General features: G+C 53.0%; 5 protein-coding genes across 5 annotated transcripts in view; 2 read left to right on the top strand and 3 right to left on the bottom strand.

Moving 5' to 3' along the window:
* The window catches only part of TSPEAR (thrombospondin type laminin G domain and EAR repeats), a 126,646-nt gene that overhangs the window by 47,897 nt on the left and 53,501 nt on the right, over positions 1 to 25,248 (top strand). The window lies entirely within an intron of this gene.
* Positions 749 to 1,798, bottom strand: LOC100623294 (keratin-associated protein 10-8). Its single transcript, XM_003359002.4, has one exon. It carries the CDS (start codon positions 1,749 to 1,751, stop codon positions 1,059 to 1,061), a length of 693 nt encoding a protein of 230 aa, XP_003359050.3. The 5' UTR covers positions 1,752 to 1,798; the 3' UTR covers positions 749 to 1,058.
* LOC100622426 (keratin-associated protein 10-7-like) lies at positions 749 to 25,248 on the bottom strand. The gene is made up of 2 exons (XM_021071515.1): positions 24,387 to 25,248; positions 749 to 1,024 (listed from the first exon to the last, which is right to left on the bottom strand). The coding sequence occupies exon 1, from the start codon at positions 25,204 to 25,206 to the stop codon at positions 24,421 to 24,423; it is 786 nt and encodes a 261-aa protein (XP_020927174.1). The 5' UTR covers positions 25,207 to 25,248; the 3' UTR covers positions 749 to 1,024; positions 24,387 to 24,420.
* Positions 8,004 to 9,105, bottom strand: LOC100623198 (keratin-associated protein 10-3). Its single transcript, XM_003359001.3, has one exon. The coding sequence runs from the start codon at positions 9,045 to 9,047 to the stop codon at positions 8,442 to 8,444; it is 606 nt and encodes a 201-aa protein (XP_003359049.1). The 5' UTR covers positions 9,048 to 9,105; the 3' UTR covers positions 8,004 to 8,441.
* Positions 15,770 to 17,110, top strand: LOC100622533 (keratin-associated protein 10-8-like). The gene has a single exon (XM_003358996.4). It carries the CDS (start codon positions 16,178 to 16,180, stop codon positions 16,811 to 16,813), a length of 636 nt encoding a protein of 211 aa, XP_003359044.1. The 5' UTR covers positions 15,770 to 16,177; the 3' UTR covers positions 16,814 to 17,110.

The following is a 25,248-nucleotide window of genomic DNA, read 5'->3' as shown; positions in this document are numbered from 1 at the left end:
GGGATCTCCTCCCAGCCCCACCTGTGCTCAGGCAGCCCCAGCATGACACCGAGCAGGGCCCCCCGCTGGCCAGGAAGCCCCAGGGGGAGCAGGGGAGCCCTAGGGCACTGGCTAAAGGCTGGAGACCACCCCGAGCCTCAGGTCAGGGGAGGGGTGCCAGCTAACGCAGCCATGCGCCGGGGATCCGTCTGAGGGCGGGGAGGCGGGGGGTGAACTGATGGGGCCTCGGGGTGGGGCCACAGGGCCCAAGTGCCCTGCATTTCAGCACGAGTCACTGCCAACTCAAGGCTCTCTGATGACCTCGGGGAGGTGGAGGGAGGGCCCAGAGAGCACAGGTCCCCTGTGTAATGAGCAGGGGGCGGGGGCGGGGCCGGGGCGCAGACTGGCCAAGCCCCCATGGGACCAGTCCTTGCTGTCTCCGTCCTTGTCTGGCAGGAGGGCCGCCTGGTACCATGTCGTCAGGTGGGCTGTGGCCCTTGGCACTTGGTACGTGGAGGCCACGCTGGGTTCTCCGGTCCCAGAGAGGCCCTGCAGCTGGGACTCCTTCCTGTGTCCCCCACTCCCAGGCCTCCCAGACGGGGGCCTCGGGGCACTGCAGGGCCTGGGGCCTGGGGGCCTGGGCACCTGCGACCGCCTTCCTGATACTGTTTCTACCTCTCAGTCACACACCCAGACCACCCACGGCTGCTGGAGACCAGAGTCAGATCAAAACCCTGTTTGCCCCCCAGTGAAGATGGAAGGAAGCAGGTCAGATGAAAAGTGAGTTTATTTCTCCAGGTGCCCAAGAAGGTGCTGGCAGGTTGGAAGTCCAGGCCGAGGGACCCGGGCAGAGGAACGGAGAGGGAGGGGAGGTGACCCAGGGGCAGGTGGAGGCGCCTCCTGGGAGGCAGGAGCCCTGGGAGCAGGGCTCAGAGGTCAGGTCAGGATAGTGGGGACGTGAGGGGACCCTGTCCTGAGTGGGGACAGCCACCTAACCCTGGTCGGGACTGAGGGGAGGCTGGGAGGACCAGGTCACGGGGGGGACCTGAGCCCGGCTGGCCCCGGGGGGACAGGCCCGGTCAGCAGCAGGACTCGCAGGCCGAGGCGGGCACGCAGCAGGTGGGGCGGGAGCACGCGGGGCGGCAGAGCAGGGACACGCAGGAGGCCGGGCGGCAGCAGCTGGGCTGGCAGCAGGAGGCGGGGGCCCCGCAGGAGGAGATGGGCACGCAGCAGGCGGGGCGGCACACGGGCCGGCAGAGGAGGGACACGGAGGACGAGGGTCTGTAGCAGGACGAGGGGCAGGGGCAGGGGCAGGGCTGGCAGCACGAGGCGGCCGAGCAGGGGGAGGCCTCGCAGCACACGGGCGAGCAGCACACAGGTGTGCAACAGACAGGCCTGCAACAGATGGGCCTGCAGCAGACGGGCCTGCAGCAGACGGGCCTGCAGCAGACGGGCACACAGCAGGCCGGCTGGCAGGGGGAGGAGGTACAGCAGGATGGCTGGCAGCTCGACTGCTGGCAGCAGGAGCTGGTGCAGCCTGACAGGCAGGGGCTGGACACACAGCTCACTGGGGTGCAGACGAGGGCCAGGCGGGGGGCGGGGGTGCAGCAGGGGGGCTCGCAGCACGTCTCCTGGCAATTGTCCACCTGCCAGGAGGAGCCAGTGCAGGCACTGGGTGAGCAGACCCGGCTGCCATAGCTCTGGTCACTGGAGCAGACAGACAGGGTGGACGCAGCTATAACACAGGTCCTGGAGCCGCAGGCATCGGCCATGTCGGGGTTTGTGCTGGGGGGTGAGCTGGGTGGGGGTGTGAGTGGCGGGTGAGTGACGAGGTGTCTGGGCATCGGGCTTTTATATCCCTTCCTGGGGTGCCGTGCTCCATTCGAGTCTCAACAGTCCTCTTCCTTGTTATTGCTGAGTTTGTCCCCAGACAAAGCTTACTGGTTTGTTTACTGTGAGATGTTTGTAACACTGTCCCCAAGACCTTTGGTGGCTGGTGGTTGGTGTCTTGAAAGCCAAGGCTGAGATGCAGAAGGGCTCTTGGGTTGGGTTCGTCTGTAAAACCTCAGCTCCTCTTTGCATCTCTTTGCTTCTGTATCTTCCATGTGGATTCTAGTCTCAGGATGTCTTGCACCTGCAGGTGCTCCGCTTGCATCCCAGGCCCTCCTGCCGTGAGCAATGGGTGCCCCCTCACCTGCTCTACCTGCAGGCTCCGGCAGGGTGTCCTCAGCTCTTCCGGGTGAGCGTGTCTCCCAATGTCCATCCCGGGCACTGCTTTTAGTTCTCCTATTTATCTCCTAACTACTAAATTCCGTGCATATTGTGTTTTTCCTTGAGTTTCCAGCTTTAGACCTGGTCTGATTTCCCATTGCGGAAGAGAGCCTTCCTCTTGTTTTCCACCAACCCCAAGAAAAAGTTCCCTCTTCCCATCCTCAGAAGACAGTGATGCCCCATGGTTTGGTTAAATTCATGTTCAAAATCTGTGTTGCTCTAATCAAGTGAGCGTTTTCTGTAGTCAAGACTAAGTAGTGAAACCAGATTTAATTTCCTTATTTATACATGTTTTGGTTTTGCTTGTTTGTTTTTCATTTCTTAGAGTTCATAATTGCTTCTTGTGCTTAGTTGCTTATTTTTCTGGGTATCTATCAATCAACCACCCTCATGCTCTCTGACTAATTCATCCCGAGCTCACTCACGAGGTTCAGAGGTCCAGGCGATCTATCAGCTTCGTTTATTTTTGGACACACCTCTTATCTGTTGGCTATTCTCTCCCTTCACTACTTCCTCTCCTTGGATTTTCCCCACCGCTCTCCCGTCATGGACCTCCTATTTCCCAAACACCATGGCTTTTTCTTTCTGGGCTGTGCCCTCCTTTTGCTGGAGCATGCCCTCCAGTAGCTTTCTGAAAACGGGTGCCTGGAAGATTAGTGTTTGAGCATAGCATAATGACAAGCGCCTTATTCTGCCCTTATACCCGACGGATAGTTTGGCTAGGCATAATCCTCTGGATTGGAAGTTCCTGCGGAGTATTTTGTCAAAGATGCCAAACACCTCCAGAATTCTAGCTGTTCCCTTGCGCTGTTTCTCAGGGACCCAGCGGCGCCCAGGAGGAGTCACAGCTCCACTTCTTTCCCCGTTGATGCGTTTTGTCTGCTCCACCTGCTGTTTTGTTCATTCTGTATTTCACTCCGCCGATGCGGATAAGCACCCAGGTGGCTGCCTGCATCCTGGGTCCTTGCTCTTCTGCTGCACTGAACATCATTGCACGGACCCCACTATTCATTGTGAACGTTCTCTTTCCCGATGGCAGAGATTTGGATCATTTCCAGATTTTAGCTAATATTAATAATGTCACCATAAAATCTTGTACATTTTGCTTTTGGTGGCTCTTTTCTGCTCAGTATATGCCCAAGAGCGGGAATGCTGGGTCACATGAAAGGCATAGATTTAGTTTGGCTTATACGGCATAACAACTTTCTAGAGAAAGTTACACCCTTACCAGTCGATTTTATGGATTTCAGTCACCCTCTGTGCTTTATAAAATGAGGTATTTTTATCCTTTTGGGAACGGTGGTGATACCACCGGTTGCCCATATTTGCATCCCCGATGTGGTAAAGCTGCAAATGCAGATATCTCTTTTTGGGAGGTGCCTGTTCAAGTAATTTTCTTTCTTTCTTTCTTTCTTTCTTTCTTTCTTTCTTTCTTTCTTTCTTTCTTTCTTTCTTTCTTTCTTTCTTTCTTTCTTTCTTTCTTTCTTTTTAATTAGGTTTATTTCAGAGTTCCCGTTGTGGCTCAGGGGGTTAAGAACCCAACTAGTATCCGTGAGGATGAAAGTTCAATCCTTGGCCTCGATCAGTGGGTTAAGGATCTGGCATTGCTGTGGCTGTGGTGCAGGCCCGCAGCTGTAGCTCCCCTTCACCCTCTAGCCTGGGAACCTCCATATGCCACAGGTATGGCCATAAAAAGACAAAAAAGTAGTTTTATTTTTTCATCTTACTGATTTTTAGAAGGTTTTTATACATTCTCCTCCTCCTCCTCCTTCTTTTTTGCTTTTTAGGGCCACACTTGTGTTGCATGGAGGCTCCCAGGCTAGGGTCACATAGCAGCTGCAGCTGTGGGCCTGCACCACAGCCACAGCAACGCAGCATCCTTAACCCACTGACTGAGGCCAGGGATCAAACCTGCATCCTCACGGATATGAGTCAAGGTTCATTACTGCCGAGCCAGGATGGGAACTCCTATTATATGTTCTGAATACGAGTTATCTGTTGTATCTGTGCAGTTTTGTGCTGGTAAAGGTTTGATAACTGGCTGTCTGTAGAACACAAACAAGACCGCCCTGAACTGTTGCACTGGCCAGTTTCTGTGGTGTGGGTGCTCTCACCATTGCTGCTAGTGATGTGTGGTCAACCAGGGCAGCTGGTACTGGTGGCTGCCGCCTGCCCACCACGGAACAGGTGCGTCACACAAGCAGCATGTCCAAGCCTGGGGCCGTGCTCTTCATCTGCTTTTCCTGAAGTCGACTTTCTGGGGTTTGACTCACATGCTGTAGCGCCCTCATTTACAGTTTCACGTGCTGAGTTTTGGGAAACACCTGTGAGACCCCCACCATGAGCAAGGTCGACAGCTTTCCCCCCGCGTCCAAAGTTCCTTGGCTTTCCTTCACAGGAATGCCTGTCCCTCCCGCCCCGAGGCCTCCCGATCTGGGTTAGATTTGTCTTTTCTGGAGCTTCCTTTCGCTTGGATTGTATAGTGTGAACTCTTCTCCCCCCAGCACAGGGAGATGTGTAGATACCCGTGTGTTCCACGCAGCAGTGCCTGTCCCCCTGTCCACTGTGCGGACAGAGCAGGATCTGTTTATCCAGGCAGCGGCTGATGCTCACGCAGGTGGCATGGAAACAGCTCCTCTGAACATGTTGGAAAAACTCCGTGTGTGGACACGTGTTTTCGCTTCTCTTGGATGCACAGCCAGGAGGGGATGATTGGGTGACGTGATAGGTGTGTGTTTAAGAGACCGCCAACCTCTTTCCAAGGTGACTGCACCATTTACCTCCCACCAGCAAATGTATGTGACTTCTGGTCGCTCCACCGCCTGGCTGACACTGGGTGTCATTAGCCTTCTTAATGGGAGTCACTCTGGTGAACGTGTTGTGTTCATGGCGTCTTTCGACGAGTCGTTCTTAATTTCGGTGAAGTCCAAATGTATCAGTTCTTTTCTTCTGTGTTTACACTTTGAGTCCTACTGCCAAAGCCTTTGCCGTCCACAGTGTCCTAAAGGCGTCCTCCTGTGGGTCATCCTACGTCTTCATTATTTCGTCCTTCACGTCCAGCTCCAGGAGCCCGTTCCAGTTAACTTTTGTGTGTGGCATGAGGTCAAAGTCGTCGCTCTCTTCTTGCAGACACCTGGTTGCCCAGAACCATCACCACCTGTGAAGTGACGGTGACACCTGATTCTGCATCAGGTGACAGTACAGCTGTGGCTAGTTACTGGACCCCTCTGGGTTCTATCGGTCTGCATTTTATCCTTGTGGCGATATTTGAATCTGGCGTTTACTGTCCCAGAAGGGGTTCCCCAACCTTCTTGTTCTCAACTTCTTCTGTAATCACAGGCCATTCAAGTCGTTTACTTTTTCCTGAATTGGTTCCAGGGATGATATTTTCCTAGAAAATTACCCTCTTCATCTAAAGGTTTCAATTGCGTTGACTTAAAGGCATGTCTTTTTATCATAATTTAAACTTTTCTCCAGCTTCAGTATCTATTTATCCCTTTCAGATTTGTCAACATTTACATTCTTTTATAGATTTTTAAAAACCAAATGTTTAGCTTTAGGTTTATGTCTGTTATTTCTTTCTTTGGTTTTTTTTGTTTGTTTGTTTGTTTTTAGCTGTGCCTGTGGCATGTGGAAGTTCCTGGGCCAGGGATCGAATCCACACGGTGGTAGCCACCCGAGCCACTGCAGTGACAATTTCAGGTCCTTAACGCACTGTGTCACGGGAGAACTCGTCTTTCTTCATTCTTAATACATCAATTTAATTAATTTATTTCTTTTACTTTCTTTTGGAAATTTTCCCAAATTTCTGAGTTGAAATCTTACTTATTTTCACTCTTGCCTGCTTTTTACTGTATGTCTTTTAGGCTTTAATTTATTCCTGGAATACTGCTTTACCCAGAGCACACACATTCTGAGATTAGGACTTTCTTCATTTATTTCCAAAGAGTTTGTAGTTAGGTTTCCATTTCCTCAACTGGAGAGACCACCTTTAAAATTTCCAAAGGAAACCTTATTTTTATTGTTGTAAGTTTGTCTTACTGAATCTGGCTCAGGAATGTGATCTGGGTAATATCTTATTACTTTTCTAGCTAGTTTTTTATTTTTATTTGTTGTATTTATTTTTTATTTTTTATTTTTTTAGGGCCACATCCTTGGCATATGGAGGTTCCCAGGCTAGGGGTCTAATTGGAGCTACAGCTGCTGGCCTACACCACAGCCACAGCAATGCCAGGATCTGCAAACTACGCTACAGTTTACAGCAACGCTGGATCCTTAACCCACTGATTGAGGCCCGGGATCAAACCCATAAGCTCATGGTTCCCGGTCAGATTCGTTTCTGCTGTGCCATGACGGGAACTCCTAGATAGTTTTTTAAATAAAATATTTCAGAAAGTATAGAAAATAGTATAAGCATCCATGTATCCTTAAATCGGTATAAACAAATGTTGACATTCTGCCATATTTACAGAAGATTACAGACACCATAGAAGTCCCTGTGTGCCCACCCCCCATCCCGTCCTCTCCTCTCCCTCCCATAGGGTGGGGGCACCTATGAGGCTGGTGTTTGTCAATACCATGTATATCTTTGGAGTTTAACAGAGGTGTTTGTAGCTGTGGAGACAAAGTACTGCTTTGTGTTTTGACCTGTGTGTACATGTTATCATGTATGTAGAATTGGCAACATGATTTTCTTTTTACACCATGTTATGTCTTGGGATTCGTCTGCAGATGTGTCTCCCTGGCTCAGCCATTTTAACAGCTGTGTACCTTCCTGTGTGTCCATGCTGTGGTTTAGTTGTCCCTCTCCTACTGAGGGGCCCTGAGATTGTTTCTATTGTTGCTGTGAGATGACCTTGAGGGTCTCGTGTGCAGGCTTGTGGCTCTCCCCCTGGAGGCCCCCCTGGGGGGCAGGGTGTGCACAGGGGCAGCTCCCCAGGCATCACCAACCTGCTCTGAAAGGTGGGGATCTCACCTGCAACCCGGAACAGGTCTTACTTCCTACACTCTGGGCCATGCTTGTCACTCCTGGGGTTGAACTTTTTGCCAATGTGATGGGTACTGGGGGCCTAGGATACCCTCCGGGTTTGCTGATACCCTAGATCTCTCAGGACTAGGTCACAGAGTCAATCAGCACAGGGAACATGGTATGGGCAGAAGTGGGGGGCTCCAGGCGCAGGCCTCCCAGCCTCTCCTGGTGGTGCAGGTGCGGTCACAGGTGCACTTGGCTCCCCAGCAGGAGCTGAGACAGCCTGAGTGTGCTACTGTCTGCAGGGAGCTCATGGGAGACCAGCGCCCTGGCTTTTTATTGGGGGCTGGTCCCGTGGGCACCCTCTGCCTAGCCCCAAACTCCAGCCCCCAGAGGGAGGGTGGGGTCCAGCACACGCCACACTGCTTGTGCCGATGGTTTAGGCCAGCGAGATGCTCTTGTCACACCACGTGCGCGATTCCCAGATGCCTGTGGTTGGCGTCCTGGCGCCTGTGCTCCCTCCTGCCCAGGGCTGTGGGCTTCATCCTTCTGGAGCCGGGGGTCAACCCCAGGGCTGCACCACCGTCAGGACCCTCAGCCTTTGTGTCCTTGAGGATGTGTCCATCCTTTGGACGTATGTGTGGTCGGCGTGGGGGAGGGGCGCGGAACACCCTGAAGGGATGGGAACACAGAGGACCTAGGGAGGGACCTGGGACCATCCTCCCGTGCGGGGATGTCAGGCAGGGGCCTCTGTTGTAAACAGCAGAAAGGAAATCCAGTCCAGTTCATCAGGGCAGGAGTTTATTGGGAGGGACTGACAGCTCGCAGAGGAGGAGAGAATCAAGCCGGGCCAGGAAGCAGTGGAAGAGCCCGGGCCACACAGCTTCAGGGGCAGCAGTGAGGAGCCGGCTGAAGCATTTATTTTCATTTCCTTTTTGCCACGTGAAGTTCAAAGCTGCGGGAGGGCCTGGCTGCCTTTCTGGGGTCGCACTGGTCTGGCTGGGCTGTCGAGGGCACGCTGACAGGCAGGGGCCTCACCGGTGCTGGAGGCAGTGGGCATGCTGTTCCCAGGAGGGAGAGGCACAGGGGCTGTCAGGGGACATGCTGTCCACTGCAGGGGCCCCGGGGGGAGGGCTTGATGCTGTCTCGGCTCTTAGCAAGGAGTCCAGGGATGTAGACGGCAGACAGCTTTTGAGCTTTGGGGTGACCTCGAGAAGATCACTCAGCAGCAGGACTCGCAGGCCGAGGTGGACACGCAGCAGGCGGGGCGACAGAGCAGGGACACGCAGGAGGCCGGGCGGCAGCAGCTGGGCTGGCAGCAGGAGGTGGGGGCCCCGCAGGAGGAGACGGGCACGCAGCAGGCGGGGCGGCACACGGGCCGGCAGAGGAGGGACACGGAGGACGAGGGTCTGTAGCAGGACGAGGGGCAGGGGCAGGGGCTGGGCTGGCAGCAGGAGGAGGCCGAGCAGGGGGAGGCCTCGCAGCACACGGGCGTGCAGCACACGGGTGTGCAACAGACAGGAGTGCAGCAGACGGGCCTGCAGCAGACGGGCACATAGCAGGCCGGCTGGCAGGGGGAGGAGGTGCAGGAGCTGGTGCAGCCTGACAGGCAGGGGCTGGGCTCACAGCTCGCTGGGGTGCAGACGAGGGCCAGGCGGGGCGCGGGGGTGCAGCCGCTGGGGGCGCAGCAGGGGGGCTCGCAGCAGCTCTCTGGACAGTCGTCCCACTGCCAGGAGGAGCCGGTGCAGGGGTGACAGGGACCGGGCAGGTAGACGTGGCTGCCGTAGCTCAGGTTGCTGGAGCAGCCGGACAGGGTGGAGGCGGCCATGGTGGGGGTGGTGGGGCTGGAGGAGGTGTGAGTGTGTGTGAGTGTGTGTGAGTGTGTGTGTGAGGTGCTCAGGCTGTGGCTTTTATACCCCTCCTGGTGTGTGTGTGTGTGTGTGTGTGTGTGTGTGTTGTCCCCGCAGCAGCTCAGGCTGCCCTCTCTTCCTGCTTGGTGTTTGGAACCCAGAGATCTCTCATTAGTGCTGGTTTTTGTTTAGGTCTGAGAGATGCAGCTCAGCTTGTAAAACTGCTGTGCGTGTGTGTGTGTGTGTGTGGTCTGCTGAGGACCCTAAGTAACTTTTGGTCCAGAACGTCGCATGCAGGACCAGGGGGGACGTCTTCAGCGGGGTGGCCGGGGTCTGTGTCCCCCTACCCTACCTCCACCTGCCCCGGCTGATGCACACCTGGGGCCGCCGTGCACTCCCCTGGGTCCCTGCCTATCTGGACTACTGCAGCCCCACTGTGCCAGGCAGAAGCCCAGTCAAGGAGGACTTGAGGCTGATCTTTTTCCTTTTTTGCTTCCAGTTTATCGACATCCAATTAACATACGACACTGAATAAATGTAAGGCGTACAACTTCATTGGCTGACCTACACACATCATGAAGAATTATCATAATAAGCTCGGTGGTCCCCCATTAACTCATGTAGATACAGACAGAGGTCAATGAATTTTAAAACCTAAGGGAACTTGGTTTCGCTCATTCTGAGGCTTTCTGCCCGTAACGGTTGTGGTGACGGAGAGGCGTTGATCACACGTCGTGCTGTAAGAGCGTTCCTACCGCTCATTCACCTCGTCGCTGAAAGTTCGCCCACTTCGCCAAACACTCTCTCCCCACCTCAGCCCCCAACCCCGCCTCTGGTAACCTCAAGTCTAATCTCTTTTTCTTTAAAAAAATTCTTTTGGGTCTTTTTTAGGGCCGCACCTGCAGCATATGGGGCTTCCCAGGCTAGGGGTCTACTCGGAGCTACAGCTGCCGGCCTCCACCACAGCCACAGCCACACGGATCCGAACTCCGTCTGTGACCTACACCGCAGCTCATGGCAAGGCGGCTCCTTAACCCACGGGGCGAGGCCAGGGATCGAACCTGTGTCCTCACGGAAGCTGGTCACAGTTGTTTCTGCTGAGCCCCAATGGGAGCGCCCTGGAGTGTAGGTGTTGAAGTAGAGTTGATTTAGTGTCGTGCTAATTTCTGCTGCACAGCAAAGAGATTCAGTGATGCGCGTTCACGCATCCATTCCTGCAGAGGTGATCACGGAACGTTGGGTAGAGACCCCTGCGCCGTGGAGCAGGTCCCTGCGACCCTCCGTCCCATGTGCCACTGTGCGCATGTGCCCATCCCGAACCCCCCCGTCCCTCCCCTCCCCCCACTTTGGTAACCACAGTTTATTTTTAAAGTCCAAGGGTCTGTTTCTGTTTTGTGAATAAATTCATTTGTATCATTTTTTTAGATTCCGCATATTAGTGATCTCATGTGATATTTGTCTTTCTCTACCTGACTTACTTCATTCAGTATAATTTCTCGGTCCATCCATGTTGCTGCAAATGTCATTATTTCATTCCTTTTTATGGCTGAGTAGTATTCCACTGTGTATATGAACCACATCTTCTTTATCCAGTCCTCTGTCGATGGACACTTAGGTGGCTTCCATGTCTTGACTATTGTAGATAGTGCTGCAATGAACATTGTGCCTCATGGATCTTTTCAAATGATGGTTTTCTCCGGACATATGCCCAGGAGTGGAATTGCTGGGTCATGTGGTAGTTCTGTATTTAGTTTTCTGAGGTTCCTCCACACCCGTGTTCCATAGTGGTTGTATCAGTTTACCTTCCCACCAGCGTAGGAGGGTTCCCTTTTCTCCACACCCTCTCCAGCACTTGTTAACTGTAGACTTTTTGATAATGTCCATTCTGACTGGTGTGAGGGGGTACCCCATTGTGGTTTTGGTTTGCATTTCTCTAATAATTAGCAATGTGGAGCATCTTTTCGTGTGCTTTTTAGCCATCTGCTCTCTTTGGAGAAATGTCTAAAGGTGAATCCCCAGCACCCTGGAGTGCAGGGAGCTTGGCTCCTGGTGAGATGCAGGTGGTGAGCAGGTGACGGTGGGACAGGGGTCGGCAGCATTCTGTTTCCCGGGCGGGCAGCACAGGCCCATCTTCTGCCCCGGAGCCCTCACCCATCCACAACCTTCCCACCCCCTTCACGGTTCCTGCAACCCCGCACAGCTCTGCGTGCAACCCCGAGTGCCTTCATCTTCTCTGCAGAGATCACAGCCCCCTCAATAAAACCTCCGCAGAAAACCAAAGGTTGCTTTGTCTTCCTTTTGTTTTCTTAACTGTTAATTGACTGAGTCCTTGGGTCCCCTGAGCCAGAACCCTGAAAGCCGCCCAAGCCCCTTCCTGCTGCAAATAGCGCCCAGTGATACCGAGAGCCTGTTCTCTCTGCTAAATTTCAGACCTTCTCTGGTCCTTTACTTCCTAAGCAGGAATTTGTTCACCATGCAGCACATCCTGCCAGAGGGAGGATTACTGATGAAAGCTGTGAAGCATCTAGGATGAAGCTGGAGAGTAAAAGGGAGAGAAATAACTGAATACATGCGGTAGAACTGGATGAAGAAATTTCACTTTTTTTTTTCTCATTGGAGTCCCCGGTGGAGAGAAAGAGAGGGAACGGGGGTGCGGGAAGAGATCACAGCAAAGAATTTTCCAGAGACTCAAGCTACACATTCAAGAAATAGCAGGAGTTCCCACTGCGGCTCGACCAGATCTGCGGCGTCTCGGAAGCACTGGGACGCAGGTTTGATCCCCAGCCCGGCATGGTGGGTTTAGGGTCTGGCATTGCCACAGCTGTGGCTTCGGTCTTGCTACAGTTCGGATCTGATCCCCAGCCCAGGAACTCCATATGCCACGGCGGGGGGCACAAAAGAAAAGAAAAAAATAAATAATATAACCCTTCTTAAGAGAATGGATGTTAATGAAGCCACACTTAGGGACACATAACAGAGCCGATAAAAGCGAAGCTAAAGACTTACTGTGGAAAACAGTCAGAGGAAAAGTAACCACGAACGCACCGTAGCAGCAGTGAGATCTGTCCCCGTTTCCAACAGAAACAGAGAAAGCAAGGAGCCAGCGGGACGCATCCTGCCTGCCTGCAAGGATTCCATTCACAGGTGAAGGTGAAAGGAAACATCGCCAGACAAAAACTGAGCCAGTGCAACACCGGAAGACCTGCCTTAAATGAACATTAGAGCGAAGTCTCCAGGCAGAATGACTGAAAGCCAGAAGTGCAGGAAGAAGTGAGGAGAGGCTGAAAAGAAACATGAGAAGGAAAGCGGAAGTGAGAGCCAAGCTCGGTTTAGGGTCTCAGTGTTGTGATGTCACGTGTTACATTCACAGGTGTGCGGGGTCTAAGCTACAAGCAGAAATAAAAGGCATGACGACACTGACAGGAGAGGCGGGGGACAACGAAGCGTCCTGAGGTCCCAGCCTCGCTTCGGAGGCGGAGGAGCACTAAGGGGTACCTGTTACGTAAGCCGAGCAGGCACCCTGTAATCTCCAGGGTAACCACTGAGGGAATAGGAAAAACACGTACAGCTACTGATGATTAGAAGCAGGAAAACGAATAATAAAAATGCGTGAGTAATCCGAAGCGGTCAGGAAATAATGTTTAAAAGGAACATAAAAAAGTCGGGACAAAGAGAAGACATATTGTCAGACGGTGGATATAAACCTAATTATTATCAAAAGTTGAATTAAAGGTAAAGAGTTAAATATTCAAATTTACAAATAATGATGGTTAGTCTGGATTTTAAAAAGGAAAAGAAAACCCATGTGCAGCTTACAAGAACTAGATCCTAGATATAAGAGCACAGGGAAATTGGAAATACAAAACTGGAAAGGACACATCATTGCAAACACTAACTAAAAAAACCTGCTCGTTCACACCGGATAACATAGACGTTAAAGTAAGAAGTATTGTTTGAGGTAAAGACATTTCGTGAAACTGAAGGGTCAGCCCACCAGAGAGCCAGCATCACTTTAAATGTGTATGTGCCCAATAACACAGCTCCAAACCAAAGCAGACATCAGCAGAACTGAGCCTAGAAATAGAGGCAGGTAAAATCATAGCCGGGACTATGACTACGCCTCCCTCAGTTATTAACGGGAAAGGAGACCAAAACCCTCAAAATGGGAAAGACGGCTCCAAGTTTGGAGTGAAAGCGTGCAGCCATCAACGTAAGATTTGCAACTTTAATGACAGAAGCTCTAAAACTGCCCTGGATAAAGCATCTTACACAGAGGAGACCAACAGTGATGCGGTGACCATAATTGCCACGCGAGTCACGGAGAAAGAGCCAGTTACGCCCAGTGAGATCTCACAAATTGCTGATACAACATAGCAGAAAATGGCCTAAGGATAAGGAGAGACAGTTGGCCGAGAAGAGGGTGTGAATGTTTCGTAAACATGCTTAACCCCACTTGACAGGAGAGAAGGCAAGTTTAGCCACCACTATCGCTGTTCACGTTTCAAGGAGGAAAAGGCACAAGCTGTTGACGCCTGGGTTGTGGGTGGGTCAGTGCTGTGAGCAGGTCGCTGCTATGTGCAGGTCAGTACTGTGTGCCCGCCCCTGGGATGTGGGTGCTTCCTCAGCTCCGAGGGCGGTTTGCTGCGCTGTGGCAAAGTTTAAAACCTGGACCGTTGACCCGGAGTCACTAGGCATTTATCCCACAGGCGTTTCCGAGTAGGCATGAGGTCTGCGCAAAAGCATCGGAGTGTGAGCCTGTTCAAAAGTCCAGGACACAGACCATGGGAGACAGACTCTGCTGGTGTCCACCTGCAGTGTGGCCTTGTTGCTCCAGTGAGGTCAGGACCTATGTCACACTTATGGACACAAAAGAACGTAGCAAAGGCGAGGGAAGCACATGGGTACAGGTGCGTGGTTGTGTTACGTAAGAGGAGAGCCCCGGTCCTGGGAGGGAGGCTCGCTCCTGTCCTGTTGTGAGCTGCCCTCAGAGAGGGCCACACGACGAGGACATGAGGGCTGCCTCCAGGTGACAGCCAGCAAGCAACCAGGGCCCTCCATCCCACCACCTCCAAGGGGCTGAATTCTGACAAGGTCCACGTGAGCTTGGCAAGGAACCCTTCCCCAGCCGAGCCTTCAGATAAGACCCTGTGTGGCAGCCTTGCGGAAAACCCAGGTCAGCAGTGCCTGGGTTTCTGACCCACAGAAGGCTACGTGCACATGTTGCTTTAAGTCCCTAAGCTGGAGGTACTCTGTTACCCAGCAAAGGAAAGGGAACACACAGACCCCTGTGGGAGTCTGGGCAGCTACAAATGAAAGTGAAATCTTCATGTGTTCCCAGGAAAGGTGCCCCACGTTTAAGTTTAAAACACACAGTGGGTAGAATATGATACAATTTTATTTTAAATATTTATACCCACAAAGACATTGTGTGTGTGTGTGTGTGTATGCCCATAGAGAGAGGGACTAGACTAGATAGATGGATGGAAAGATGGATGGATGGACAGACGGATGGACAGATCGCTAGGTGAAAGGCAGGAAAGTAGGTAGCTGGAAAGAGAGGGAGGGAGACAGGCCCCTCCTCTGTGAATTCACCCACTCCGAACGTGGGCGTGTTGCGCCCAAACCAACAGCTGTGTGCCGGCCCCCCAGGCACACGTCCCCAGCTGACCCCGCTAGTGTCAGCTTTCCCGCCCTTTTCATGGTCTCTTTAGTGCCATATTTTTCACGTTCGGGGGGCATTCTGCTTGTGGTTAAAATGCCCCAAGCGTGGCACAGCAGGGCTGTCTATGTCCCTGAGCACAAGGGGGCTGTGACGCGCCTCAGGGACAAGCACACGTCGGACGAGCCTCTTTCAGGCCTGAGTTGTAGCCTGGTGGCCGTGAGCGCAAGGTGAGCTAGGATGCACAGCAAATACATACTGAATAAAATGCCTTCCAACAGAAACACACATGCAACAAGGTCACCTGTTGATCAGCTGGCGGAAGTGTGAGTGGAGGCTCTCAGGAACCCAGCCCCAGAGATCCCCGGGAGCCATGGTTCAATAGCTGCAGAATTTGCTAGTTCAGTGTTTGCGGTAACTTGATGGGACGTAACTGCCGTCGGTAAGAATGCACTGCATGTGTTTGTGGATGTGCGTGTGCGTGCGCACATGTGTGTGTGTGTGCACATGTGTGTGCACGCACCCCGAGAGAGAGCAGGGCAAGCTGCTGCATCCTGGGAGAATGGTGGGAGCTGGCAGCCAGCAGGAGGGGCGGTGTCCTGGCTGCATCTCCTGTCTTTGCTGTGAGCTGTGGCCATGGCTGTGTGCTACTTAGTGACAGTGGGACTGTCTGCTGTCCTGCAGGGAGGCGGGTGGGCTATCGGGCCAGCAGTGGCCTGGCGGGGGCCGAGAGGGGCTGTCCTGGAGGAGAAGCTGGGCCGTCCAAACCCAGGGAGCTGCCCCAGAGGGAGGCAGGGCCATCACCCCCTCCGAGCCCAGCTGACCCATGGGAACCGCAGGCCAGGAAGCTGCCATCGTCCTGCAGGGCAAGAGAAGCACAGGCTTTTGCCCCCAATTCATAGTCCTGTGGTTTCAAGTGCAGGAGGGGTGGACAGTGGACTCATGGACAGGAAGGAGGCAGAGAGGCGGGCCTTGGTGGCGAGAAGTCCCTCAGAGCCCGCGAGTTCTGGGAGGCCACTAGATGCCCCTGCCCCTGAGGCCCTCCTGACAGGTGGCGGCAGTCCTGCTCCCACAGGATGAGGTGTTTGACCAGAGGGAACGTTTGCCACCCACCTGCAACGTGAGTGGTGGCCTGGGCTGCCCTGACAGGGGACAGACGATGCCGCAAGACCCGGGAAGGTCAGAGGCACCCCGCCCCCACACCTGCTCCCCTGGGGACACAATGGGACAGACTCTGGAGCCAGACGCTGTCAGGATTTATGAGCGGACAACACCACAGGCAGAGCATCCTCATGCCGCCTGGGAGCCGGAACTGGAGGCTTCTCAGGCCTGGGAAACAGGAGCCAGGAGGGGTATAAAAGGCCCACATCTCTGAGCACCGCACACACACACACTCACACACACTTGCACACACACACTCACACCTCCTCCAGCCCCACCGCCCCCACCATGGCCGCCTCCACCCTGTCCGGCTGCTCCAGCAACCTGAGCTACGGCAGCCACGTCTACCTGCCCGGTCCCTGTCACCCTTGCACCAGCTCCTCCTGGCAGTGGGACGACTGTCCAGAGAGCTGCTGCGAGCCCCCCTGCTGCGCCCCCAGCAGCTGCACCCCCGCGCCCCGCCTGGCCCTCGTCTGCACCCCAGCGAGCTGTGAGCCCAGCCCCTGCCTGTCAGGCTGCTCCAGCTCCTGCACCTCCTCCCCCTGCCAGCCGGCCTGCTATGTGCCCGTCTGCTGCAGGCCCATCTGCTGCAGGCCCGTCTGTTGCACGCCTGTCTGTTGCACACCCGTCTGCTGCACGCCCGTGTGCTGCGAGGCCTCCCCCTGCTCAGCCGCCTTGTGCTGCCAGCCCTGCCCCTGCCCCTGCCCCTCGTCCTGCTGCAGACCCTCGTCCTCCGTGTCCCTCCTCTGCCGGCCCGTGTGCCGCCCCGCCTGCTGCGTGCCCGTCTCCTCCTGTGGGGCCCCCGCCTCCTGCTGCCAGCCCAGCTGCTGCCGCCCGGCCTCCTGCGTGTCCCTGCTCTGCCGCCCCGCGTGCTCCCGCCCCGCGTGCTGCATGCCCGCCTCGGCCTGCGAGTCCTGCTGCTGACCCCGGGGCCAGCGGGCTCAGGTCCCCCCCGTGACCTGGTCCTCCCAGCCTCCCCTCAGTCCCGACCAGGGTCAGGTGGCTGCCCCCCCTCAGGACAGGGTCCCCTCATGTCCCCACTATCCTGACCTGACCTCTGAGCCCTGCTCCCGGGGCTCCTGCCTCCCAGGAGGCGCCTCCACCCGCCCCTGGGTCGCCTCCCCTCCCTCTCCGTTCCTCTGCCCGGGTCCCTCGGCCTGGACTTCCAACCTGCCAGCACCTCCTCGGGCACCTGGAGAAATAAACTCACTTTTCACCTGACCCGCTTCCTTCCACCTTCACTGGGGGGCAAACACGGGCTTGACCCGACGCCGGTCACCTCCAGCCATGGGTGTGTCTTGGGGGGGGTGCGAGACTCTCCGAGGCGGTGGCCTGACTGCTCTGGGCGGGTCACCGTGGGGCTCCTGCCCTCGGCAGGAAGGTCAGTGCCTGCTCAGCCCCCAAGCCGGGCGCTTTCCAGGGGCTGGTCCCCTGTCATGTCTGGGGGTTCTCAGGCCCCCTGGACCGTTTCCACCCATCGTCCATCTGGTGAACTGGCCCTGAGTGTCCCCTCCAGGTGGCCGGCCCAGGGGGTCCACGTAGCCACAGCCACTACGGGGCTGGGGTCATGGCTGCAGGGTGTCCCCGTGACCTGCCAACAAACAGGCCAGGCCTGCATGTACCAAGGCGGTGGACCACAGCCCACCCTGACCATGTGGTACCAGGTAGCGTTCCTGAGACAAGGACGGGGACATCCCAGGACGGCCACCCGGGCAGTGGCTGGAAGTGCTGCTGAGCGTGGCCGCTGTCCCTGCCCATCCGAGGATGGGACAGGTTCAGCCCTCCCCAAGCCCCCCGCGGACTAGGCGCTGCCTCCCTGCCCCTCCCTCTCCTGCAGCCTGTGTCCGGGACCAGAACCCCCGGTGGGAGCCCCTTTACCCCTGAGTCTCAGCCTCCTCTTCCCAGCCCCCTCCCCACGCCATGTGCTCCCCCCACCACCTCCCCTCGGCAAGTCCCCCTCCCTTCAGCCTCTGACCGGTTTTCCGCTGTTAACCTCAGCCTCTGGGGTTTGGTTTACGGAGCTGCAGGTGCTTCCAGGGGAATGGTGTGGTTTGATGAGCTTTGAAACAGATCTGCATGCTACGGCCTCCGCCCAGGCCGCAGCAGAGACAGTCTCTTCAGGTCCTCGGTTTCCTGGGTCCTGTCCGCTGGGGTCCCAGAGCCGCAGCTCTGCCCCAGGAGGTGAGTCCCGCCAGGCGCCCTCCCACGCTGGCTTTGTTCCCCGTCTGGGGCGTGGTCTCCTCAGAGCTGACCCTCGCCCTCTGCTGAGCAGGGCTCACTGCGTGTACACAGTATGACCCTGCGGGCGCTGGCGCGTCTCCAGTTTTGTGATTACAAATAAAGCCACGATAAACGTTGCTCGGCGTCGCTTTTCCCCACTCCTGGGTCGACAGACGCCCAGGCGGAGCTCTGCTGGGTCACGGGGTACGTGTGGCTCCTGCAGCGATGTCGGCATTTCCCCACGACGGGTGAGGACGGCCCAGCTTCGCCTGTGCTGGTTTGCCATTTGTGTGTCTTATTCAGGGATGGGTCTGTTCAAAACCTCTGCCCATTTTTCTTAGACTGTGTTCTTACTGCTAAATTGCGAGGGCCCTTCCTCCGTTCTGGATGCCAGCTGTCAGTCAGATACACGTACTGCGAGTCTCCACATCTGCAGCCTTTTCATTTTCCTCAGTGTGCTTTTTGAAGAGCTGACATTTTTTTTTAATAATTTTTTTTTATTTTCCCACTGTACAGCAAGGGGGTCAGGTTATCCTTACATGTATACATTACAATTACATTTTTCCCCCACCCTTTCTTCTGTTGCAACATGAGTATCTAGACATAGTTCTCAATGCTATTCAGCAGGATCTCCTTGTAAATCTATTCTAAGTTGTGTCTGATAAGCCCAAGCTCCCGATCCCTCCCACTCCCTCCCCCTCCCACCAGGCAGCCACAAGTCTCTTCTCCAAGTCCATGATTTTCTTTTCTGAGGAGATGTTCATTTGTGCTGGATATTAGATTCCAGTTATAAGTGATATCATATGGTATTTGTCTTTGTCTTTCTGGCTCATTTCACTCAGTATGAGATTCTCTAGTTCCATCCATGTTGCTGCAAATGGCATTATGTCATTCTTTTTGATGGCTGAGTAGTATTCCATTGTGTATATATACCACATCTTCTGAATCCAATCATCTGTCGATGGACATTTGGGTTGTTTCCATGTCCTGGCTATTGTGAATAGTGCTGCAATGAACATGTGGGTGCACGTGTCTCTTTTAAGTAGAGTTTTGTCCGGATAGATGCCCAAGAGTGGGATTGCTGGGTCATATGGAAGTTCTATGTATAGATTTCTAAGGTATCTCCAAACTGTTCTCCATAGTGGCTGTACCAGTTTACATTCCCACCAGCAGTGCAGGAGGGTTCCCTTTTCTCCACAGCCCCTCCAGCACTTGTTATTTGTGGATTTATTAATGATGGCCATTCTGACTGGTGTGAGGTGATATCTCATGGTAGTTTTGATTTGCATTTCTCTTATAACCAGCGATGTTGAGCATTTTTTCATGTGTTTGTTGGCCATCTGTATATCTTCTTTGGAGAAATGTCTATTCAGGTTTTTTGCCCATTTTTCCATTGATTGATTGGTTTTTTTGCTGTTGGGTTGTATAAGTTGTTTATATATTCTAGAGATTAAGCCCTTGTCAGTTGCATCATTTGAAACTATTTTCTCCCATTCTGCAAGTTGTCTTTTTGTTTTCTTTTTGGTTTCCTTTGCTGTGCAAAAGCTTTTCAGTTTGATGAGGTCCCATGGGTTTATTTTTGCTCTAATTTCTATTGCTTTGGGAGACTGACCTGAGAAAATATTCATGATGTTGATTAGAGCTGACATCTTTAATTTTGATTAAATCCAACTTATCACCTTGTCTTCAATGGTTGTAAGACAGCTTTGTCTAAACCCGTGTTCATACAGACTTCGTCCTGCGCTTACATCAATATTTTATGGTTCTAAAGTCTATGTTTAGTTCTACAATTCATTCCACTTAATTCTTGACTCTTCTGTGAGTTGTTCCAGCACCACCTGTTGAAAAGGCTATTGTTTCTCCATTGATCCACCTTTGCAGAAAAACTCTACTGACCATATACGTGTGTGGATCTATTTCGGGACTTTCTGCGCGTTTCATTCTTCCATGTTTGTTATTACACCATCACACGCTGCCTTGATTAGCATGACTCTAAATTAAGTCTTAGAAGCAAGGAATGTAAACCTTCCAGGTCTGTTTTTCTTCTTCAAAATTGGTTGATGGCTAATCTAGATTCTTTAGACCTCCGTATTGATTTTAGAATATGTTTTAAAATCAGCTCCTTGGTTTCTACAGAAAGGCCAGTTGAGATTTTGACTGAACTTGCATTAAACTCTTAGGTAATTTTGGAAGGAATTGACATGTTAATAATTTTGACTCTTTCAATTCATGGAAATAATATGACTCTCCAGTCATTTCGGATTTTTTTTCTAGCAATATTTTGTCATTTTTAGTGCATGGACCTTATACATATGTTAAATTTCTCTATTGGAGAATGCTTATTTCATTCCCAGCTCTTCATTGTTACCATGTAGAAATACAGTTGGTTTTGTATATTTTCCTTGTAGCCTGTAAGCTTGATAAATTTCCATATGAATTCTATTAGCTTTTTTGTATGTGCCTTAGAATTTTCAGTAGTGAAGCCTCTGAGCTTGGCATTTTCTTTGTGGGAAAATTTTTCACTATGAATTTAACTTCTTCAATCATAGAGGGCTATTCAGATTTTCTACTTTTCCTTGTATTTGTTTCTACAATTTATATCTTTTCAGTTACTTACCTATTTCATCGAAGTCCTCTAAGGGACTGACTCTATCAGCATAAACTGATTTGCTTTTTCCCTTTATTGTTCCTTTTTTTTTTTTTTTTGGCTCCACTTTCAACATGTGGAAATTCCCAGGCCAGGAATCGAATCTGAGCCACAGTTGCAGTAATGCTGGCTCCTTTAACCCCCTGTGCTGGGCTGGGAATCAAACCCATACCTGTGCAGAGACCTGAGCCACTGCAGGCAGATTCTGAACCCACTGCGCCACAGCAGGAACTCCCTTTTCTCTTTTTTTTCTTAACCAGGAAAGCTAGAATTTCCTGGCTTTATTGATCTTTTCCAAAAACCTAAATTTGGGTTCATTCATTTTCTCTCACATGTCCATTTCCTGTTTGGTGGGCATCTATACTTTCCTTCCCTCTACTTACTTTTGTTCCTTTTTGTAGCTTCTTAAGGTAGAAGCTATGATTTCGGTACTTCCTTCTTCTCTAAGTTATTATAGGCTACGCATTTCCCTCTGTGCACTATGTTAGCTGCACCCTCGAAGTTCGTTTCTGTTTTATTCAAATTTCTAATCTGATTTCTTCTTTGACTTATGGATAACTTTGAAGTGTGTTGTTTAATCTCCTCATGTTGGACAATTTTCCAGGTGTCTTTCTGTAGATAAAGCTTCTGACTCTGTTGTGGTCGACTAACACTCTCTGTTATGATTTCCATCCTACTAACTGTGTTGAGACTTGTGTTATGGCCTAGCATATGGCTTATTTTGTTGAGTGTTCTATATGCACTTGAAAAAAAAAGGTGAATTCTGTTGTTATTGGGATGTTACATTTTATAAATGTCATTCAGGTCATTTTGTATAAAGGTCATTAATGTTGTTCAGATAGGTGGTTTATAGTGTTTTTCAAGTTTTCTATATACTTACTAATTTTATCAAATTCAGAAACATCTGGCTACTATCCCTTAAAATATTTTCCTGTTCTCTGCCCCATCCCATCTTTTTTTTTTTCAGGTATGGCAATTGTATGCATGTCAGACCACTTAATATCATCCCCCAGGCCATGAGGTGCCATAATTTTTTTGTTTTTTCATTTTTTTTTTGTCCTTGGGCTTAGATAATTCCTGTGGCTATGGCTTCAGAGTCACTGACCTGTTATTCTGCAGTATCTAAACTACTTCTAAGCTCATCTTTTAAATTTTTTATTGTTGATGGTTTATCTTTCAGTTTTGGGAGTTCCATTTGGTTCTCTTTTTTTTTTATTATTATTATTTTCCCACTGTACAGCAAGGGGGTCAGGTTATCCTTAGATGTATACATTGCAGTTACAGTTTTTTCCCCCACCCTTTCTTCTGTTGCGACATGAGTATCTAGACATAGTTCTCAATGCTATTCAGCAGGATCTCCTTGTAAATCTATTCTAGGTTGTGTCTGATAAGCCCAAGCTCCCGATCCCTCCCACTCCCTCCCCCTCCCATCAGGCAACCTCAAGTCTCATCTCCAAGTCCATGATTTTCTTTTCTGAGGAGATGTTCATTTGTGCTGGATATTAGATTCCAGTTATAAGTGATATCATATGGTATTTGTCTTTGTCTTTCTGGCTCATTTCACTCAGTATGAGATTCTCTAGTTCCATCCATGTTGCTGCAAATGGCATTATGTCATCCTTTTTTATGGCTGAGTAGTGGTTCTCTTTTGTATCTTCCATTTCTCTCCTAATTATGTTCATGTTTTCCTTTAAAAACCTGAATATATTTACAGTGGTTTTTTAACTACCTTGTCTGCTAATTCCATCAATTTTGTCATTTATGGGTTTATTCCTATAAACTGTTTTATGTCTTGTTTACAGGTGACACTTTCCTTCATGCACCTAGTAATTATTATTATTATTATTATTATTATTATTTTGTTTTTTTTAGGGCCACACCCACACTATATGGAAGTTCCCACAGAGGTCAAATTGGAGCTGCAGCAGCCGACCTATGCTACAGCCACAGCAGCACCGGATCTTTAACCCACAGAGCGAGGCCAGGGGTTGAACCTGCATCTTCATGGATGCTAGTCAGGTTCATTACCACTGAGCAATGATGGGAACTCCTAGCAATCTTTTTTTTTTTTTTGAATGCTGGACCTCAGTACAATAATACCTTAATACTGTTGAATAGTGGACTTCATTTCCTCGCTTTAAAGAGCGCAGCCTCACTCTGTCTGGCAGTCACGAGCAGTGGATCGGCCCAGTGCTTTCCACGTTTCCACGCCTGCTTTTCATTCTATTAGGACAGATCCAGGGAAGCCCTTCCTCATGGGCGGGTTTAGCTCTTCATCAGCAATGACCCTTCCGGGTCTGCACGGAGTGGCTGTGGTCCTCAGCCAGGTCACCCTGCTCTGATGGGCTGGGGTGCTAGTGCCTCTGCCCACTTGTCCCCTGGGGCTCCATGGTTGTTCCTGTCAGCCTCGCAGGGCTCTGAGGTGGGGTGAACAGGTCAGCATCCAGCAGGGCCCATGGGGGCCCCGGGGAGCTCTGTGCATTTCCTTCCTCCCGTGTCTGCCTCAGCCGCCATGAACTCTGGCTCCAACCCCTTCAGCTCCACAAAGCGGTCATGTGCTGTGGTCTAGAGGCTTTTGGCCAGCGAGCAGGGACGATTGGAGCCTCACCCCTTTGTACCCCTTCTCTCGGGGGCCCAGGTCCTGTGCTGTCAGTTGTATGATGGCTGAGAAACAGGTGTTTCCATCTGGTGGGAGGAGGCGTCAGCCCATCACATCCCAAAGCCAAGCCTGACCCTCCGGGTCTAACAGCGGTTTCCTTCCAGCCCAGCCCCCTGAACCCCAGTTTACTGCTCAAGATCCTCCCTGACTCTGAAGCTGAGTCTGCCTCCTAGTCTGGGAAACACTCCCGCAAGGTTCAAGCCCAACCCCGAGATGTGCCTGTTGACTGGGGATTAGCCACGCGGCCAACACCCTCCAAGTAGGATCAGGGGTCCCGGAGAAGCACAGGAAACCTCAGTTTCCCTATTTGAGGGCCCTGGCCTCCATGAGAAACCTCCCCACTGTCCTTCCACCAGGATTCAGTGGTGCCCTGCGGACACAGACCGCACGGCAGATACACCTGTGCAGAAGTGCCGGGGGCAAATCAAGGAAGAGCCACTCCATGGGGACCGTGCGTGGCCCCCAAGTGAGCATGGGCTGCAAAGCCCACCTGCCCTCTGCAGCCGGGAAACCACAGGGCTGGCAGACGGTGGGGACTGTGTCAGGCGGGGAAAGTGGATGTGAGCCGAGCCAAGGAAGGACGCCAAGGACACGTGGAGGTCGACGCCGTGCTCGGGCACCGGGCCGTTTATGGTCACTTAGCTTAAGGGCATCCAGAGAGGCTCAGGGTCACTGAGCTGAGGGGACACACACCACAGATGGAGCTGCTGACCCTCGTGAGGGAAGGGGAGCTGTGGGGAGCATTGACGGGGGCGCCTCTGGGAGCCCCACAGGGCTGCGGCCTTAAGACCAACTTTCAGGTCTTCCATGCCACCTGGCTCAGCCTGGACCAGGGGACACTAGGAACGAGCCAGGGTCTGGATACCTCGGGATGTAGCTGTCAGCTGCCAGGAGAGCCTCGACCCTGTCCTGAGGGGAGCAACCACTTGACATGGGGCAGGCCTGGACTGAGGACCAAGTCACGGGGGGACCTGAGCCCGGCTGGCCCCGGGGGGACGGGCCCGGTCAGCAGCAGGACTCGCAGGCCGAGGCGGGCACGCAGCACGCGGGGCGGGAGCACGCGGGGCGGCAGAGCAGGGACACGCAGGAGGCCGGGCGGCAGCAGCTGGGCTGGCAGCAGGAGGCGGGGGCCCCGCAGGAGGAGACGGGCACGCAGCAGGCGGGGCGGCACACGGGCCGGCAGAGGAGGGACACGGAGGACAAGGGTCTGTAGCAGGATGAGGGGCAGGGGCAGGGGCTGGGCTGGCAGCATGAGGAGGCCGAGCAGGGGGAGGCCTCGCAGCACACGGGTGTGCAGCACACAGGTGTGCAGCAGATGGTCCTGCAGCAGACAGGCACACAGCAGGCCTGCTGGCAGGGGGAGGAGGTGCAGCAGGACGACTGGCAGCTCGACTGCTGACAGCAGGAGTCTGAGCAGGGGGAGGCCTCACAGCACACGGGTGTGCAGCACACAGGTGTGCAACAGACAGGAGTGCAGCAGACGGGCCTGCAGCAGACAGGCCTGCAGCAGACGGGCACACAGCAGGCCGGCTGGCAGGGGGAGGAGGTGCAGGAGCTGGTGCAGCCTGACAGGCAGGGGCTGGGCTCACAGCTCGCTGGGGTGCAGACGAGGGCCAGGCGGGGCGCGGGGGTGCAGCCGCTGGGGGCGCAGCAGGGGGGCTCGCAGCAGCTCTCTGGACAGTCGTCCCACTGCCAGGAGGAGCTGGTGCAGGGGTCACAGGAACTGGGCAGGCAGACGTGGCTGCCGTAGCTCAGGTTGCTGGAGCAGCCGGACAGGGTGGAGGTGGCCATGGTGGGGGCGGTGGGGCTGGAGGAGGTGTGAGTGTGTGTGAG

The sequence above is a fragment of the Sus scrofa genome, chromosome 13, assembly GCF_000003025.6.
Source record: "Sus scrofa isolate TJ Tabasco breed Duroc chromosome 13, Sscrofa11.1, whole genome shotgun sequence".
Lineage (NCBI taxonomy): Eukaryota > Metazoa > Chordata > Mammalia > Artiodactyla > Suidae > Sus > Sus scrofa.
This window is presented reverse-complemented; position numbering and strand designations above follow the sequence as displayed.

What these genes read in the sequence shown, in the direction of transcription:
- LOC100623294 (XM_003359002.4), bottom strand. Translation starts at nt 1,751, where the DNA reads ATGGCCGATGCCTGCGGCTCCAGGACCTGTGTTATAGCTGCGTCCACC.
- LOC100623198 (XM_003359001.3), bottom strand. Translation starts at nt 9,047, where the DNA reads ATGGCCGCCTCCACCCTGTCCGGCTGCTCCAGCAACCTGAGCTACGGC.
- LOC100622533 (XM_003358996.4), top strand. Translation starts at nt 16,178, where the DNA reads ATGGCCGCCTCCACCCTGTCCGGCTGCTCCAGCAACCTGAGCTACGGC.
- LOC100622426 (XM_021071515.1), bottom strand. Translation starts at nt 25,206, where the DNA reads ATGGCCACCTCCACCCTGTCCGGCTGCTCCAGCAACCTGAGCTACGGC.